At 37.1% G+C, this 19,079-nt stretch overlaps 2 protein-coding genes across 2 annotated transcripts; both read right to left on the minus strand.

Annotated features, from left to right (window-relative positions):
* Window positions 1-3,879: 3,879 nt before the first annotated feature.
* On the minus strand, window positions 3,880-8,692 carry LOC114349794 (uncharacterized). The gene is made up of 4 exons (XM_028300313.1): window positions 8,557-8,692; window positions 7,287-7,439; window positions 4,661-4,781; window positions 3,880-4,078 (listed from the first exon to the last, which is right to left on the minus strand). The coding sequence occupies exons 1-4, from the start codon at window positions 8,606-8,608 to the stop codon at window positions 4,072-4,074; spliced, it is 333 nt and encodes a 110-aa protein (XP_028156114.1). The 5' UTR covers window positions 8,609-8,692; the 3' UTR covers window positions 3,880-4,071.
* A 2,398-nt stretch (window positions 8,693-11,090) lies between these two features.
* Window positions 11,091-18,176, minus strand: TRAM (translocating chain-associated membrane protein 1). Its single transcript, XM_028300204.1, has 12 exons — window positions 18,066-18,176; window positions 17,825-17,981; window positions 17,532-17,720; window positions 17,295-17,448; window positions 16,876-17,053; window positions 16,501-16,616; window positions 15,661-15,806; window positions 14,974-15,088; window positions 14,237-14,329; window positions 13,617-13,762; window positions 12,719-12,833; window positions 11,091-12,067 (listed from the first exon to the last, which is right to left on the minus strand). Exons 2-12 carry the CDS (start codon window positions 17,957-17,959, stop codon window positions 11,973-11,975), a joined length of 1,482 nt encoding a protein of 493 aa, XP_028156005.1. The 5' UTR covers window positions 17,960-17,981; window positions 18,066-18,176; the 3' UTR covers window positions 11,091-11,972.
* Between the last annotated feature and the right edge of the window lie 903 nt (window positions 18,177-19,079).

The following is a 19,079-nucleotide window of genomic DNA, read 5'->3' on the forward strand; positions in this document are numbered from 1 at the left end:
CCGACCGTAAAGCCTATGCAATAACTTCGAAATCAAAATGAAGTATAGTTAGTTAATGTCTTAATTTAGGTTTGACTAGTCAAACCCCGATTTAATTAAATTGAGTTTCGACGTTTGACTGACCAAATTAGTTACTCCTAGGTTTGACTAACATTATTTAGTCAAAGACCGAAATGTTTGGGCTTTGACTAAGACTTCTAGTTAGACCTGAGGATTGACTAGTCAAACCTAGGAGCGCCTGAGCTTCGAGGTTTGACTATAACATATATACTATATTCTGTATTTTAATTATAGTGGTGTTTTTTTGTACTCTATTCATTGTAAGATAATAATGTATTTATCATTTAATTTATTTTCCTATAGGTTTTTACCTTAAAATGTCGAAGTGAACCATGAATTGCGCACATAACACGTAAAATGTAAATGACTTACGAGTACTTACAAGTAAAAAGTTGACTACGTTAACCCACAACAATTTTAACCAGTAAGTACGCTAGTAACACCCACTTAAGTATCTTCAACCGGTAATGATGTGAATCAACTTTTTTTTGGATTCGTGTAGAGGCTTTGTGATGATGAATGATTAAAAGGATATTATGAATCATTTTATGTAGGTACGTTATGTACTGTAAGTTTAAAGTTATTAATTTGATATTTTTGTATAGCCTGTTGAGATTTAAGTGGCGAAATAAATAATGAGTTAATTACAACTTGCATGTAGTGAAGTTACTTTCGTACACCGAATATTATTATGCAATTAACTTTTAAAGGTCTGCATGTTAATATGTATAAATAAGTCATTGGAGATAAATATAGCGAGATTTAAAGCTTTTTAAAGCTCATACTTATTTTGAAACAACTCTCAAGTATGAACAATGAACATACACTCAAGTTAACATAGGCTCCAATGCATGTAAGCTTAAGATTAATTTGAATTATTGGCAGACTAACATTAAGGCAGGTAAGAGCTTTTAGCTCTTACACTTACAGTACTAGGTATAGCCATCATGAGAATGATACGTTAAACACGGTTATAGCCTAAGCTTTTACTTATGTAACAATACTTTATGTTACAATTTCTACCCGTTTAAACCATAGGGTTTACTTTTTAGGCTTCCGTAGTCCTGACAAGGAACTCTTATAGTTTTTACTTTCGATATGTCTGTCTGTCTGTCTGTCCGAGGTTTTGCTTGAAAACTATTGGCACTAGGGAGCTGTAATTTTTTAGAGGTATGTATATTAATCACGCCGATAAAATGGTAGAGTAAAATTTTAAAAAAATATATATTTAGGGTAGCTCCCCTACATGTAGTGTGGATGATTTTTTTCCATCTTCTACCCCATCATGAGGGGTATCGTTGGATAGCTCTTTTAAAATGGCTTAGGGGTTTCTAAGCCCATTTTTCGATTTAGGGATCCGTTTGAAAAATGTTAAAGTTGAAAGTGACAATTTTTGTCGCCCCCCCCCCCCTAAAAACTAAACTGTTGGCTCGAAAAATATAAATTAATAAAATGAAAACTATAGCGGTTAAGATAAATCAGTTAGTTCAAGAGTAATAGTCGTTTTACTCATGTATCTATTATAAAATTTCATACCTAATAAAAATTCCTTAGAAGAAAATATTAAAAGTGACTTTAGATGAAGTAATTCCTTCTTCTGAAATATATTGTGGTAACGACGGACAACTACGGCACGGTAATACTATCATACAGTATTGTAACTTCATATAAATGGACGAAACGCGAGCTTTTCTTCGAAATTCAAATCTCGGTATGCGCTCGACATGCAAAAGTCGGGGGTGTCGCGAATGTGCCACAGTAATAAACGGACGATGTGTTATTTTTTAAACAGTAAGCGTTCTTTTCTTAAAAATAATTACAAGTACCTATTTATACAGGGTGTTAGGTAGGGTTTATAAGCCGACTCTAGTCCATGTTAACATATGCATATAAATGGTATGGTGAGGTCAGCGATATCATTTTATTTCATTTTTTTTTAATTTTCATACAAAATCAAATTTGTATGAAAATTAAAATTATTAAACTGATGATATAAATGACAATGCCAGATTTTGTATGGAAGGTGGCGTCTTTTTTTTTCGCGCGGCCATCGACCAAACTTTGTTTTTTGATTACAAAGTAGTGTAATAAACCAAACTTACTATGACATGTATACCTCTAAACTCAGTCTGAACTGAGTTACGAGCATTAGAAGTTTGATGATTTTCATACTAGATTTGCTTTTTGCGTGCAAGTTTTGTAAGAAATTGCAACAAAATATTGCGCTATTTTTTTATTGCGCTGATTCTGCTGCATTGATGTCTGGGGCCTTTAATGGATGGTATTGTTTGTTTACACATACAATGTTATATTTTCCTCTCGTTTTTTATGTACCGTCAGTATAGGTACTTTCTTCGTCTGAAAGTCCCGTCTGAGACATTGGGGCATCCAATTTTAGTTTCCTGTGTCGGACGGTACCAAAAAGTTAAAAATATGTAGGGTAGACNTGCGCCGATGCTGCTTAGACCCGAAACATGAATGAACGGGGGCGGAGCTTAATCGAGCGTGTGTGTGCAAACAATTTAGGCCCTTAAGGTGTCAAGGCGTTCGAGTCCCCGATAGTACCTATTATAAAATTTCATGCCTAAGGGCGGATTTTTCAATCGTTAGATAACTTTTAACTGAAGAATAAGTTTGGCACATTGACAGTTTTAGTATGGGAAATATTTCAAATTGACAAGGTTATTCTTCAGTTAAAAGTTATTCGACGATTGAAAAATCAGCCCTAATAAAAATTCCTTAGAAGAAAATATTAAAAGTGACTTTAGATGAAGTAATTCCTTCTTCTGAAATATATTGTGGTAACGACGGACAACTACGGAACCCTACACTGCGCGTGGCACGACACGCACTTGGCCAATTTTTTTTAACAATATACTTACATATTTCAAAGTAAAGGGACTGCTAGGAAATTAATGTTTTCGCTGTAATTGCCGACAAAAAGTTTGAGTCAATATTTTCCTCTCGTTTTTTATGTCCCGTCAGTAGGTACTTTCTTCGTCTGAAAGTCCCGTCTGAGACATTGGGGCATCCAATTTTAGTTTCCTGTGTCGGACGGTACCAAAAAGTTAAATTAAATATGTATAGCAATGTCGCGTGCTACAAACTTCGTTACTGCTCTCTGTAAGGAAAGTCGTATGTATTAAATCACCTATACAACGTGTTAATGAAAAAGCCCAAAACCTAAAATTAGTTTTTTTTTCAGAATCGAGACTAGAATTGATTCCATTAAAAAAATAGGGGGTCAAATTGTAACCAAAAAATATTTTAATTACTCTGTTATCAAAGGCGAATGAACTATTTACATTAGCTACTAACCTACTCATACACGTGCATGCATACATTATTGGATTAACTAGATCGCGCGTACCTATAGTTAATTACAAAATAATTAGGATAGATCTTCTGTAACCTATTATTGGTACCGTTGGATAGAACTCGTGAAGAACTTTCAGGATTTTAGAAATAATCGAAGGAGATCACTTATCGTTTCCACCCTGTATTATGTAAGAATCGTATGTAGGTAAGTTTTATAACGAACTAGCTTTTGTGTATAGCCTGTAGGCCACTAGATATAAATATGGTGTAGAAGTTACGAGCAATGTCTATCAAGTGCCTAATTTATCTATTTAACTAAGATGGTAATTTTCATTTTTAATATCCCTATATTTATTTGTAAGATTTTATTGAATCAATGATACCTTCACCTTCGTAAATGTTCGTAAAGCAAAAGTACGTTAGCACACATATTTTAGAGCTTAAAATGTAGAGCTAGTAGGTACTTTTTAATAGATGTAGTCAGCAAATATTAAAACAAGATTATCACTTCGCAACTATTAAATCACATTTATTATCCTAAAATATTAATTACAATAAATATTTGTATCTTCCGGCAGTTGCACCGCGGTGGCGGACGCAGGCTGTGCGCGCGCAGGCGTGCAACTGGTGGAAAATTCTCGTTCAGGATGGATGAGCCAACACCAAGTTAGTCTAGTTACGTTGCAGCCGCCTTTAATGCCTAGAAAAAAACGTTAGCACATATGAGTGATCAATTATTTATAATGCTGGACGAAAAGTCTTTTTATTTTTAATAATTAAATCAATAACTCTTTCATCTTTGCATTGTGTTATTTAATTTAAACAAAAAACAACTAAGCCATCACGAATGAACGGTTTTGAGGTGTAAAACTTAGAAGATTTTTAACTTCTTTTGGATTTAATTTATTAACTTTAAGCAACTTAATTTTTTTTAAACATTTAGACCTTATCAACGCACCAACAAATCGCAACAGTTGACTTTAATTTCGAAATTTTTATTATACGAGTTCTTAAACTGTGTTCTGTTGGCGAGCTCGTCGGACATAAGTAATTTATGAGCAGTTTTCATTTTTAATTAAGTAAATTACGAGGATTAACCGTAAACCATATTGAAAAGCGGTTATTTACACTCATTGCACTGATGATGACTGGATGTCGATTTTCAGCTTTACAGATACTGAATATCTTAAAGACTCTCGATGACCAGAGTGGCAGGTAGCTTTTGACTCTGTTTTTCGTTTTCTTTTATGCTCATAATGATGGAAAAAGTAATGATTCTTACCTTAGTGCGTTTGGGTTTGCAGAGCCATAGTTTCTGAAGGATGGCAGGCCCCAGCCGCCGCCTGAACCCGCGTTAGCGTTAGCGTGGGCATTCGCGTTGGCGCTGGCTGAACCACCTCCCCCTGAAAATTATACAGAAACACTGGTAATTAAGATGCAGAATAGAAAATTTTTTTTATCATTGGCCTTAAAATGTAATAATGCCTTAAAATAAAAGAAAAAGAAAGAGCAAAATTCCAAGGCCCCAAGACATTACTTAATTTCTCATATAAGTTAAAAAGAACAGGTGGTATAAAATAGAGCTTATGTATTATATAAAAAATAAATACAAAAGTACCTCTTGATATACTTAAATGGTAATTAACTAACTGTTCTGTTCTGTTGCTTTGTTTTAGGTGTACCTACTCGTGGGTACCGCAATAGCGTACCACTAGCACCTGTGTGTGGATTGTGATCTCTGTGTGACATAAATACAGTCGTTTACTCTTAGTTTCAAACCGAACGGTACTTTAAACAATAGAAAAGCATTTACATTCAAAATGCTTGTATAAGATCTTTTATGTAAACCGAGAATTCAGCGCAAGCTTTGCGACTTTGAAAGTTGCCATCGAAAGCTATGTTCAATATGCATAAGTAAAGTGTAGGTAACTAGGCTGTGTTTCATAGAAAGTGGGTTCAATCGATCATTTTTTGTGAATGTAGATTGCAGAGTTGCTTGAGAGTGGACCGTTAGACGAACGGAGCCGGCGACTGCGCTCGCTTTTATGAATGTTCCCAACGCGCCTGGCTACTGTTATAGTGATCTACATACGGGTACCTACAACTCAAGCTTACACCGGTGCATACCAATGAGTAGCGATGCATTTGTATGCACAGTTTCCTACATTAGCGTGAATGGAAATGTCTTTCTCTTCCAAGAGCATAACCTGAGGTGTTTTTCAATTAATAAGTTCTTGAGAACCAGTCCAGTTTCATGTTACTTACCTTACATTTTTATTAACTTTGATAGTTAATAAATATGCAAGTCCGTAACTTGGGTTGTTACTTAGCATGATATTCAATAAACTACGCCTCTTACTAGTTAATATGCATTTTATGAAGACGGCGATGCGGTTGCGATGATCTTGAATCAGAATTAAAGTTACATTGATGGACAATCTATATACCTACTAAGCTAAGAAGGTTTCTTATTCACTGATTGTAAAATAAGTAAGGTCGCTTTACAAAAAATAATTTTACCCAATATACCTATCTAACAAATCATCTTCAAATATAAAGGACATTCAACATGATATCACATTCAACACATCGTGACTCTTTACAAGAGGCGTTTAATTCAAGGACTTCCGCTGTCAATGATTAAGATAAACTCATTGCAGCGATACATTATAATTTATAACATTGGAAATGAGATTTTAATTGGTTACCTACGGATGTACTAGTGGGTCGGGCAATGACTTGCTCGTTCAACCGTGAAAGCGGTGTTTTTTACCATTTGCACGTGGTAGAGTCGCCAGTAGAACTTGAGCTTAGCTTTTCTGATAAATTGATATCGTATTTTTGTATCTACCAGTTTTGTAGGAGTTTATCTTAGTTTAGCTATGAACCACAAGTATCACGGCTGGCCTATAACTGTCAATCAAGTTTAAATGAGTGGCTTTACGTTATGTGACCTGGCTATCTCAGACTTTATGTCAATTTGGTATTTAGCATTATGCTGAATAAAATAGCGTAACTTAATAACATGGAAAACCGTTGTAAACAAAACAAAATAATACCGTTAAATGTCAAGTAATACAGGAATGAGGCATTGTTACATAAGTAGTGACTTTTAAAAGTTACAGTTTCTAGGTACGTACCTACGTAAGTACTTACACGCTAAAACCCGTAACTTATGATAAATACTGCTCTAAGTTATTACTTCTAGCAAGTACGTTTGTGTAGTTTATGGCACATTGTGTTTGCACAAGTTGCATTAACTACACAGCCTGAGGTTATTTAAGTGGTGTAACGGAAGCCTGTTAGTGCCGATGCTTGTGGACGTGCTAGAACGCTTAAACTAAATATGTACCCGTAACATAAACTTAGTTGTCGACTGGTTATTAACTTACTAACGACCCACTTTAACTTGCACAGTGACGATAATTGCAATAGCTTTCCACGTGAATGTAGTTACATGTAGTCATATCAGAAAAAAATAAGAAAGGAAATTGACTGTCAACTTGTAGTATGTCCGTGAACTTGAATACGACAAAAGTTGACCTTATAGCAACTTATCAAGAACGCTGTTTGAGCTAATTAATCTCAATTATATACCTGCTTTCAGTTGAACGTGATAGAAATAGATTGGTGCAACAAACAACACATGGAGAAAACTCTACCATTCTAACAATAGAAGAAAAATCTTTTGCTTTCATCGTTTTAATAATAAGGTAAATTGTAAACCTATAACTGCTATGCAACCTTCTTTTATATCGCCGTCAAAACCAACCAGTAAAGTTTATATCCTCAGAAAACCATACTTGTTTTGAGACTTACAGATAACTAGCTATAACAACAAGGGGTGTCTAAGCTTGTTTTGCGACCTGTAGATCTTAATAAACAATAGAGAGGTTAGTGATACTTACAGCTGTTGGCTTCAGCGTTGGCATTAGCGTTGGCATTGGCCTCACTGCCGTAAGGGTTGAAAGAACGGCGGAGGCGCCGCAAAGGCACCGGGTGCGACGCGTGGCCCTCCGCGTCTATGGTGTAGTATGCGCGGGGCACGTAGAACTGACCTCCTGGAAGCATGGAGTATATGCATGAGTAATTGTGAGTATATCACTAGAATTCAGGATCATGTAGAGATGGAATTAGTGAAGCAAGAATTCAGGATGTGTATGTAGAGATTAAATTAGTAACAACAATCTGTTGGAAGAGATTTTTTACTGATACTGAACTGATCCATTTTAGATTGACCACCTTCTCATATAACTAGCAATTTCTAAGATTAGTTTTTCATTATACTATTTTCATTAGTTATTATTACAATGTCATTACTGATTGTCTTTTAATTCAGATCTTAGTTAGTTACATACCTAATTGTATGTAAAATACCTTCCCATAATCGTCATACTTATTAATACTAACTAGGTATATCGAACTGAGGCTACAATGAGCAATGATGAGTTCATTTAATTACAGTTATAAAAAAAATCTTGTTAACCGGGAAAAGTTGAGATCATCATTCTATACCCACATGAGCTGACCGTCACGAACCCAACAGTTTATTTTCAATAATCTACGCCGAACTCAGGCCGACCTCTACAAATCGTGACTGTAACTTAAACCTTAGATCGCAAAAGATGAAATCATTTAATAACTACTTGGTGGTAAATTACTTAACTTTAATTTAAAGCCGATAGTTCCGCGTATGAATAATCATACCGTAGAAATTACCAATTAGAATCACATTATACGTTCATGTTCATCCTAAACATATTATTTACTAGCAAGTACCTATTTCTGTCTGCTGTTAGAGTTCAGGAAGGCAGAGATTTTTTGTATTTGACTTGTAAATATTTAAAGAGGTCTTGTCTTGTACCAACGAAGTGCACTGTAGAGCCTACCAAACCGTTAAATATTGAAGTAACATTTAATAATTTCGAAGCGCATGTGCTTGGTGTAATGGTTTCAGACAAATGACTTAATGGTTTATTTGTACGAAGAACCCAACCATGAAGACGAACTTAACTTTTTGCATAATGAGTCACGCTCACGTAGTACGTTACACAAAAAGCCCATGATACAGCAGAAGCTTTCAATGGAACCGATCGTAAATTGCTTTCGTGGTACTCGAAAAGGAAAACACGGAGTGCAAATCGTCGCGAAGGGCGGCAAAAAGTGCAGGGCACTAACCTGCGGCCACCACGGCGACCAGTGCGAGGAAGAAGACTGTGGCACTCTGCATTCCGGCGGCGGTTTCGTCTGGCGTTCCAAACAAACTGGCTTCGTCCAACCCACCCACAGCTTTATATGCCACAACGTTTGGCGCGGACCGCGCGCATCACACGCCGCACGCTAACGGTTGTCGCTGCAAAAACCTATCATCGAACTGAATAGGAACCTAAAATTGGCAATTTAACGCCTAAAAAATGAACTACCGTATGATATAAACACCTCCTTATTATAGACTTGCGAGGATGTAAATGTAGAAGAGCTCTTACTTTAAAAATAAACCATGTCAGAATACTTAAATCACTGCACTCGAATGAACCAATCAATCATTTTTATTTTAAAGCACTCGGTAATTTTCTGCATTATAGATTAGATTAGATTATTTGGTCTGATTTAAAATAAATAAATAAAACATTTTATGCTAATCAAATTATTGAAACTGAACCTGAAACCATAAAATTACTTGAGGCCATAAAAAACATATTAAATCGCTGCTTTCATAGAAACAGAAACACTAACCATTGTTTTAATATTGCATTCTTAGATCACCGTGCCGTGTTATAAACAGGATGATTACAAGTTAAATCTAGGTAGGTAATATGTAAAAAAAATAACCGCCACCTCTAATTTAGCTTATTATGTTATCAATTTTATTCGTGTGTGTTCCACTATTTGTAATGTTAGAGTTATATTGACTTGAAAAAGTTGTAATAAATTAAAAACTGTATTGCCTGTGTAGTTTTTGTTGATAAGATTCACATAATCATAATTTAACTAAGAGCGTGTCAATTTTTGTATTCATAGAACGAAAGACTTCAACGCGTTAATAGCAATTTTATTAATTGTCCAGAAATTTAAAAAAATGGCCCTATGATCCATAAGATAGGCAGGTCGTCTATTTGGGTTGAAATAATTGAGGAGGGCCACTCTTATCGAAACAGTATTGTAGTACAGTTGTAACAATAAATATTTATTAAATTATTTTGTGGCTAGTATTTACTTTTTTCGTGGTGAAGCGAAAGCACTATTTTCGCAAATGATCGATTACAAAAAACAGCGCAAATGATCGATTTATTTTTGTCAGGTGGGCACTATTTAGTTGCCTATCATTTGTTGCGCACGCACTTGATGGTATTAAAATTTAAATCTACAAGTATAATATTGATAAATACTTGTCCGAGTGTCTTACTAAAAATAGGTAACTTTCTTTAAGATCATGTTTTACATTATAAAGCCAAGGTTTCTCGTTATTTTTAGCTGCGCATCTTGTATCACATAGTTTCGCAAAAAATATGAATAATTATGAACATACTGTATCGCATAGAGGATATTTCTTGTATTGAAGTACTGTTTTTCAAATTAAAACGACACATGTTAATAAAAGTCAAGCAGAACATAACTCTTTCATTAATTTATTTGACTAGTATTGTTTCTCGGGTTTGTTACTAGCTTACATGTTTATTTTAATTGTTTTTCTCAATGAGATTTACAGCCGATGCTGATTTAATTGCGTACGTTAGGTAATTACGCCTGTTTTAATTTTAAAGACAACATAAAACTGAATATACCTGAGCAAAATATAATAAACCAGCTTTTGCCCGCGGCTTCACCCGCATGAAATTTAGTTTTTCACATATCGTCTTAAATTATAGCCTATGTGTTATTCTGAGTTATAAACAATAATACTGTAAAGTTTCATCAAAATCCATTAAGTAGTTTTTGCATGAAAGAGTAACAAACATCCAGACATCCAAACTTTCGCATTCATAATTGCATGACATTCAAATAATAATGATACTGGGTACTTTTTAATATTAAAAACATTTTATTAAAAGTATTTTTTTGTAATATTTGCACATCGTATGTACGATAGAATATGTTGGAAACTTCTTTCTCTATAACCTTGTAAGTCTTGTAACCGTATTCTGGCAAATAAATTATTTTATTATCTATATATGTATATAAAAGAAAGTCGTGTTAGTTACTCCACTTATAACTCAAGAACGGCTGAACCGATTTAGCTGAAAATTGTCAGGGAGGTAGTTTAGAGCCAGGAGAAGGACATAGGATACTTTTTATCCCGTTCGAAATAAAAAAAGTCTGCTTATTTATTGCCATTAAGGCGGAACAAAGTTCGCCGGGTCAGCTAGTTATTAATATTAGTAGGATGAAATACCTATATTCTAACTAGAAGATTCATTGGGCGTCTTAATTAAGAAATGTGTTACTATTTTATAATTTTTCATAACCTAGCCGCCCTGAAGCAGAGTATTGCGAAGAAAGCTTTGAATTTATAAGATGTAGTTAATCCCATGTCCGAAATTTAACTATTTTTGCCTTCGATGTTTACCAATTACGATGTTTTATTCATAAAAAGTCACATCCCTGTAACAACTCTTATCGTAAAATAGTAAGCTATTCACGTAAGAGGTAAAAATGAAGAGGTATAAAAAATAAAATCTAAATTTGTTCTTAAAAAATTTATTTAGAAATAAAAATAACATCAAGCTTTTAAAATTGACATATCTCACGAAAATTATATAATAATTTATGAGCACAATTTTACATTAGGAAGTATAATTTCATTGTGTACCATCTTACAGGCATTGGTTGTAACAATAAACTTAGATCGCATCTCATGATGTTACACGCAACACGCCTATCCCCATTCAAAAACCAAAGATAATTTCGATTGAGGTAAGTATAATAAAATTCAAGAGCACCAAAAGATTGTCACATAAGAAAACTAAGTATCGAGTTAAAAATATAGAAATTTTATGTGATAAAAATATAGCAACCATATAAAAATAAAATAAAAATCATTTAAATCGTTATCTTTATTGGAATCCATTATGAAGAACATATTGATTTAAAATCGAAATGCAAAATAAAAATGGAATTTTCATCATTTAATGTGTATGAACACACAGTACTTCATAATCCTTATTCAATATATTCATATAAACAACATTTAAACCTAGAGTTTTTATTTTTACACTTTTAGGAGATATTTTTACAACCCTGTATCCACTATACTTTTAATGACAATAGTAGTACGCAGTCTAAATGAATGTATGATTAAAAAGATATCGACACCACATCTATGTTATAATATGTTACGCTATGATAAATATTGTTAATAATATTATGTCATGTACACAGAGACGTTTGAATCTATCCATTAACATTCATTTGAGGGTAGACTACGATATCGTAAAATATAAATGCCGTCGGACAGTCTGAGAACGAAGGTATTTGTGCTTAGACGATAACGGTGAAGTTGTAGACAGACTGAAGAAAGAGGATGAGAGTGAAGTGTAGTGGAAAGACTCAGTACGGGATGGAGACAATCTAGGATACTAGCGCGCGCCGCGGCTTCACTTGGCTTTGGTGGCCTGGCGCTGCCGCAGGGTCTTGTTGGTGTTCTGGTCCACCTCGGGGAGGTCTGACTCCTCGGTGGGGACTTTCTTTACTGTAAACAAAATAACAAGTTGTAGTGATATTGGATAATAATAAACTAATAGCAGGCCGGTTCATCTCCGCGAGTTTACATCGAAAACAAAACACGCACGATGGCCCACCTACAGGATACTATTCGACAAGGCCTCACATACGAGCGAACATTGACTCACGCACGCGTATTCTTGTGTATGATGGAAGAAAATAAAGAAAATGGTGTACTAAATACAGTGCGGTATTTAACTGCCTAAATAATAATAAAAATTAAAAACACAGAATATACTTTTTTAAGTTGCCTCAAGACACTGAGAGGTAAATAAGTAGTTAATATTATTCATGATAATTCATGCTAAATCATGTATTTCCTCCGCCATTTTCCGCAGTTTGGCACCTCACGTCACATCATTTTACCGAAGTAAGCCCTATAGCTTCGGCGCAGTGCCGATCACTGACGTTTGTCAACAAAATGGTGCTTGACTCTTGAGACAGGCTAAATTACACCATACTGTTAATGACATTGAGCATACATTTTTTTAAATACCTTCGCGAAGTAAATCTTCTGTACGTAGTACTTATTATTATTCTGTGCTAATAGTGAGATTTGCAGTACTGATAATCTTAAGGCAAATAGTGAAAGAAGTTTTGGAATTCGAAAGTTATCTACCTTTTTCTTTCTTGGGTTTCTCCTTCTTTTCCTTCTTGGGCCTGCTCTGGGCCAGCTGGCGGGACTCTTGCCTCTGCTTGATTGTCTCAGAGATGAAGTTGTACATCAAGTACACCTGCCAAACATAAACAAAGCATTCAAGAATTGCAGATTTTAGGACTGTCTTTTAGGAGTCTCAATTTTAATTGAGCGATTATTTACTGAGAATTTGTGAGTCCCTGCTGGTTTCTCGGTTGTGAGAAGACACCAACCATAGACGAATGAAGGTTACGAGCACAGTGTTACAAAGAGCACAACGTAACTATAAAACATACGATACGATACTACGAGTATCTCAGATCCATCGGAAACGTTTTAAGCACGCGACGTGGTGAGACAACATCAGACCGATTAATATGTAGTACATACTTAATAATATTAAAAAAACAAAATACAAGCGGGAACGAGAAGTCGCGGCACATCTTCGCTCCGAATAGTAAGGAATATGCAAGGTTTTTTATTTCTCACACAGTAGCCTTAAAATCAAATCAATCAGTGCTTTTCTTTAACAAACAATTCAAAAGATACCTAAGAAGTTAGAGATGTCATGACGTCATTGGTCATGTTAGAACGACACGCAGAGTCCCATACAAGTTACTATGGGCGGGTGAGATTTGACGTCACGCTCAGCTATTTGCATACAAAGTTGAAACACTTGTAACTTTGTTGTTTCAAGTCCGATTTCAATACTGGCTTTTCAGAAATTCTATGATTTAACTAAAATGATTATAATTTATTAACTTTTAAAATCGATGCATATTCCCTATAAGTGTTATTATAACGCGCTCGCTATGCTGGTCGTCTCCGCACATCTCGCCTCGCCTCCTCTCCACCTCGGTGGAACATGTCGGTGGCTCACCTGGAAGGTGACGAGCACGGAGAGCGCGGCCACGCGCTGTAGTAGCGGCGCCACGCCCGCCAGCCCGAAGTAGAACGTCAGCACGCCCAGCACCAGCGAGCACAGGCGCACCGCCACGAACACGCTGCCGTTCACCAGGCTCACGACTGCGAGGAAAATTGCGTTTAAATTAAAAACAAACGAAGTCGTAAAAGTAATGAGGATACTGAAATGCTTTTAGGGCCTCCGTTAAAACTTGCGAGGGTGCAGGGAGCGCATGCCTGCACCATTCGTCCGACTCAGACCTTTACAAGCCGCGCGCGCCCGCCTGTATAAAGGCCTATTCAGACCTAAGCGGTATTGGCTACTGTCTTCGGCAGAGAAAACCCAGTGGGTATGTGGTAATAATACTGTTCAGACCTAAGCGGTATTCGCTACCGTCTGCGGCAGAGAAAACGCTCTAGCCGCGGTACTTGATACTAAATACCTGAGCGAAACCCACGTGGAATGTACCTCTACCCACAGCGGCAGCGAATATCGCTCAGTTTGAATAGGCCTTAACACTGCAGNGAGTGAAGTGTAGTGGAAAGACTCAGTACGGGATGGAGACAACCTAGGATACTAGCGCGCGCCGCGGCTTCACTTGGCTTTGGTGGCCTGGCGCTGTCGTAGGGTCTTGTTGGTGTTCTGGTCCACCTCGGGGAGGTCTGACTCCTCGGTGGGGACTTTCTTTACTGTAAACAAAATAACAAGTTGTAGTGATATTGGATAATAATAAACTAATAGCAGGCCTGTTCATCTCCGCGAGTTTACATCGAAAACAAAACACGCACGTTGGCCCACCTACAGGATACTATTCGACAAGGCCTCACATACGAGCGAACATTGACTCACGCACGCGTATTCTTGTGTATGATGGAAGAAAATAAAGAAAATGGTGTACTAAATACAGTGCGGTTTTTAACTGCCTAAATAATAATAAAAACACAGAATATACTTTTTTAAGTTGCCTCAAGACACTGAGAGGTAAATAAGTAGTTAATATTATTCATGATAATTCATGCTAAATCATGTATTTCCTCCGCCATTTTCCGCAGTTTGGCACCTCACGTCACATCATTTTACCGAATTAAGCTCTATAGCTTCGGCGCAGTACCGATCACTGACGTTTGTCAACAAAATGGTGCTTGACTCTTGAGACAGGCTAAATTACACCATATTGTTAATGACATTGAGCATACATTTTTTTAAATACCTTCGCGAAGTAAAACTTCTGTACGTAGTACTTATTATTATTCTGTGCTAATAGTGAGATTTGCAGTACTGATAATCTTAAGGCAAATAGTGAAAGAAGTTTTGGAATTCGAAAGTTATTTACCTTTTTCTTTCTTGGGTTTCTCCTTCTTTTCCTTCTTGGGCCTGCTCTGGGCCAGCTGGCGGGACTCTTGCCTCTGCTTGATTGTCTCAGAGATGAAGTTGTACATCAAGTACACCTGCCAAACAAAGATTTATGTAAATTAACATAAACAAAAGTAGTTTCAGTTTTAAACTAACTTTCTGAAGTAAAATGTTAGCAAAAATTATCTCACTGCAGCAAATCTGCTCCGAAGTGATGTTAAACATTCGACATGTTTACGCGTAAATGTAGACGCGTAGGCCACGAGCACGAAGATATTGAACTACATACACGCATATTACTATACTAACATATTACCGCTACCATCCCTGCACAAGCGGAGTTTCGAACTCATCTGGAACGTATCATGCGCAGAACACAGACAAGATAGCATCAGACCGCAATAGCATGTTCACAACAGACGCGGACCCACTATAGTAGGCAAGATGGGCATACCTACAACCCTAATACTTATAACGTCACACTTTCACGGTCTTTATGATCGATATTATGATATATTATATCCACTGTCCAAAAAATTTACGTTATACCATTTTGCGAAAAATAATTACTGAAGTGACCAAAACTTTTTTCTGAGGGTTGGATTTGCGCCTGATCCTCGGACACTACGACTGAGGACTCAAAACGCTACACTTGTCAGTGACTCACCTGGAAGGTGACGAGCACGGAGAGCGCGGCCACGCGCTGTAGTAGCGGCGCCACGCCCGCCAGCCCGAAGTAGAACGTCAGCACGCCCAGCACCAGCGAGCACAGGCGCACCGCCACGAACACGCTGCCGTTCACCAGACTCACGACTGTATAAAAAGATTAATTTAAAAAACAAAGTCAAAGGTAATGAGGATACTGAAATGATTTTAGAGCCTCCGCTAACTTGCGAGGGTGCAGGGAGCGCATGCCTGCACCATTCGTCCGACTCAGACTTTTACAAGCCGCGCGCGCCCGCCTGTATAAAGGCCTATTCAGACCTAAGCGGTATTCGCTACCGTCTGCGGCAGAGAAAACGCTCTAGCCGCGGTACTTGATACTAAATACCTGAGCGAAACCCGCGTGGAATGTACCTCTACCCACAGCGGCAGCGAATATCGCTCAGGTTTGAATAGGCCTTAAAACGGGTACACGCGTGCCCGCGCGTTTTAGTGGATGCCGAGCCTAGCAGTTTCTACTTTTAAATTGTATAGAAATTTAGAGAATAGTTACACTAGCAATTTAGCTGTTGCAGATTTTGTAAGCTTTTAATCCTTGATAAATTCATTAGTTTTGAGGGACAGAAATATTTTATATGATATTGACATGGTAGAATATTCTGCTGATAAGCCAATTGAGTTGAGAGTAAATAAAAACTGCAGCTGTTTAAATTGTGAAACAACTTAATTACACAAGCCTCCTAAAAAGTAAGCAAGCATGAAATAAATTCAGTGAACACAATTGAATAACAAAGAAGCTTGTTTCATAATGGAAAGTGTTAATTAAAACTTGAATGATAATTACATTTGTCCAAGAAGTCGTCCCTCTCTCCCCTCAGGATATTGTTGAGGCGGTAACTGTGGGCGACGAATTCAGCCAGGGAGTGGAGTACCACAAGGCACACTCCTACACGTTGGAACCTGTCACCAAAAAAACAACACTTTGATCGTACCCAGTCACCCAGTCAACTAGAACAAAATCTGGCTTATTTATTTATAGCAGTTCCATTCTTCTATATCTATAAAAGTGAAAGGTCACTGACTTACTCATCACGAAATGTCAGAAACTATAAGTGCTAGGAGACTCAAATTTTGCATGTTGGTTCCTTTAGTTAGAACATAGGTGCTCACTAAGACAGAATTTTGCAAAATTCAACGCTAGTATTTTATAATAACTTACTTGAATCCATATGCAACAGCGACAAAAGCAAATGCAATAGCGGCAGATCGAGTGCGTCCGGCCCACTCATCCTTCTTAATCCTTTGGAAGTAGAGTTCGGGGATAGTGTGGAGCCAGTATGCAGCTTGGACAATCCACCACAGCTTCAGCAAGAAACTCATTGGGTGGTCGGGGTATGCTATGGATTAACAAACACAGTTGAGGGGTGGATGGCAAAGGTAATTACTATGGATGGATTATAGTAAAACAGTGTTATTCATTAAAAAAAATTTAGATATAATGCATTAGCAGGATATAATGTGCATTCCATTTGATAAGATTATCTAAAATGAAAAATTTTATGAAATTTTACAGCCAGGAAACAGACACACTCTTTAAGGATATTAAAATGAAATGTGTAACAGTTGTAAAATACTTACCATCCCAAAGTTTGGAAATGTTGAACACAAAGCCTTCACGCATAATAGCATCTCCTCCCCAGAAAAGAGTCACTAAGTGGAACACAATCAGTTGTCCAGACTCATTGAGTGCACTCAACCTTGACTTTGAAAGGTGAAATTTTTTCGAAATTTTCTGCAAGAAATTATATGAATGTAAATACATAGTAAGTTTATGAGAAGGAACCAACGTAAGAGCTATTTCTCATTAATACTTACGTCCAAAAAGTATTCCTGAAGAATAGCATGCATGACAATACAGACGAGGGAGTAGAAAAACACCGCACAACCATCTTTCCAGCCTGCTTCATAGAGGAAAGGCTCTCCCTTTGGCAGTTCTCGTGTCGGCTCGACGCCACTGACATTATGATGAAGACTGATGAACAAACTCGCAACGGGACTTGTCGCCTGCAATAATATGCACTCATTTATGTAATGCACAGTTATGTGGCCAGTCGCAAGTGAGTTAAAACCTTAAAAACACGGTGTACGTGGCAATTCTGATAGCTCACCTGGACCATCAATCCGACTAAGAAAAACATAACCACACATGAAACAATGTCTGCATGGTTTTGAATAACGAATTCATGACTGAAAATAGGTGGGTTCTTGTTAGATTTTCTTCCAATTGCAGGTTTTACACCCATTTTCCCCGGCAATAACCTATATCTGAAATTATAACATTATGACACTAGAATATCGTTTTTATAAATTACAAACACTAAATTTAATTGTAAAAACCACTAAACTTACGTTTCACTAGACAGTCAATAAGAATTTTTAGCGAAACAAAAATATTCCTGACAGAAATTACACCGACGTGACACTTTCACTTGCTACGCGGTGAAACGTCAACTCTTTGTTGTTGTGTTGGCACCCGGAAATGTCAACTAACTTACTAATTATTATAATTTATCGAACAAAACCAAACTCTTAACTAATATTAACAATTTTCATTACGAAATCAATTTTAAAATTCAACCACAGCTTGATACAAAAAATATTGAAGCAAGAGAAAATTCAAGTTGTAACAAAATCTATTTTGACCGGAACTTACATAGACTACTCGGTATAGCTTTTTTTAATCGTTTGCGCAAAGGTAGTTTAGTTGTACCGTTTTATTAAAGANCGCGAGTGTAGAGCGCGCTTTAAACGCGAAGTGCACGGCGCGAATCGCGGCGTGAATTCACAGCAAGAATCGCGCGCGAGTGTAGAGCGCGCTTTAGACCAACCAATGCGAACCGGTGCGGTGTAGGTCGCGCAACGAGAGTTGAGGCAAACACTTTATTTACAATCTATACTAATATTATAAATGCGATAGTAACTCTGTCGCGCTTTCACGCCTAAACCACTGAACCGATTTTGATTAAATTTGGCATAGAGATAGTTTGAGTCCCGGGAAAGGACATAGGATAGTTCTTATCCCGGTTTTTGAAACAGGGACGAGCGCGATAACGTTTTTCTGTGACATCCGAAACGTGGACGCTTACTATGGGCCTCATAAGAAGGCTCAAGGTCACCCAAAGGGCGATGGAGCGGGCCATGCTTGGAGTTTCCCTGCGTGATCGAATCAGAAATGAGGAGATCCGCAGGAGAACCAAAGTGACCGACATAGCTCGCAGAATTGCTAAAACCAAGTGGCAGTGGGCGGGGCACATAGCTCGTAGGCGAAGCCGCGGGCGGAAAGCTAGTGACGTAATATTTGTATGTACAGGAAATCTTACAACATAAACCGGGTCTCCAGCGCACGTTTTGCCGTAGTTCTAG

Source organism: Ostrinia furnacalis, unplaced genomic scaffold (assembly GCF_004193835.3).
Source record: "Ostrinia furnacalis isolate ACB-3 unplaced genomic scaffold, ASM419383v2 OfSCF0710, whole genome shotgun sequence".
Lineage (NCBI taxonomy): Eukaryota > Metazoa > Arthropoda > Insecta > Lepidoptera > Crambidae > Ostrinia > Ostrinia furnacalis.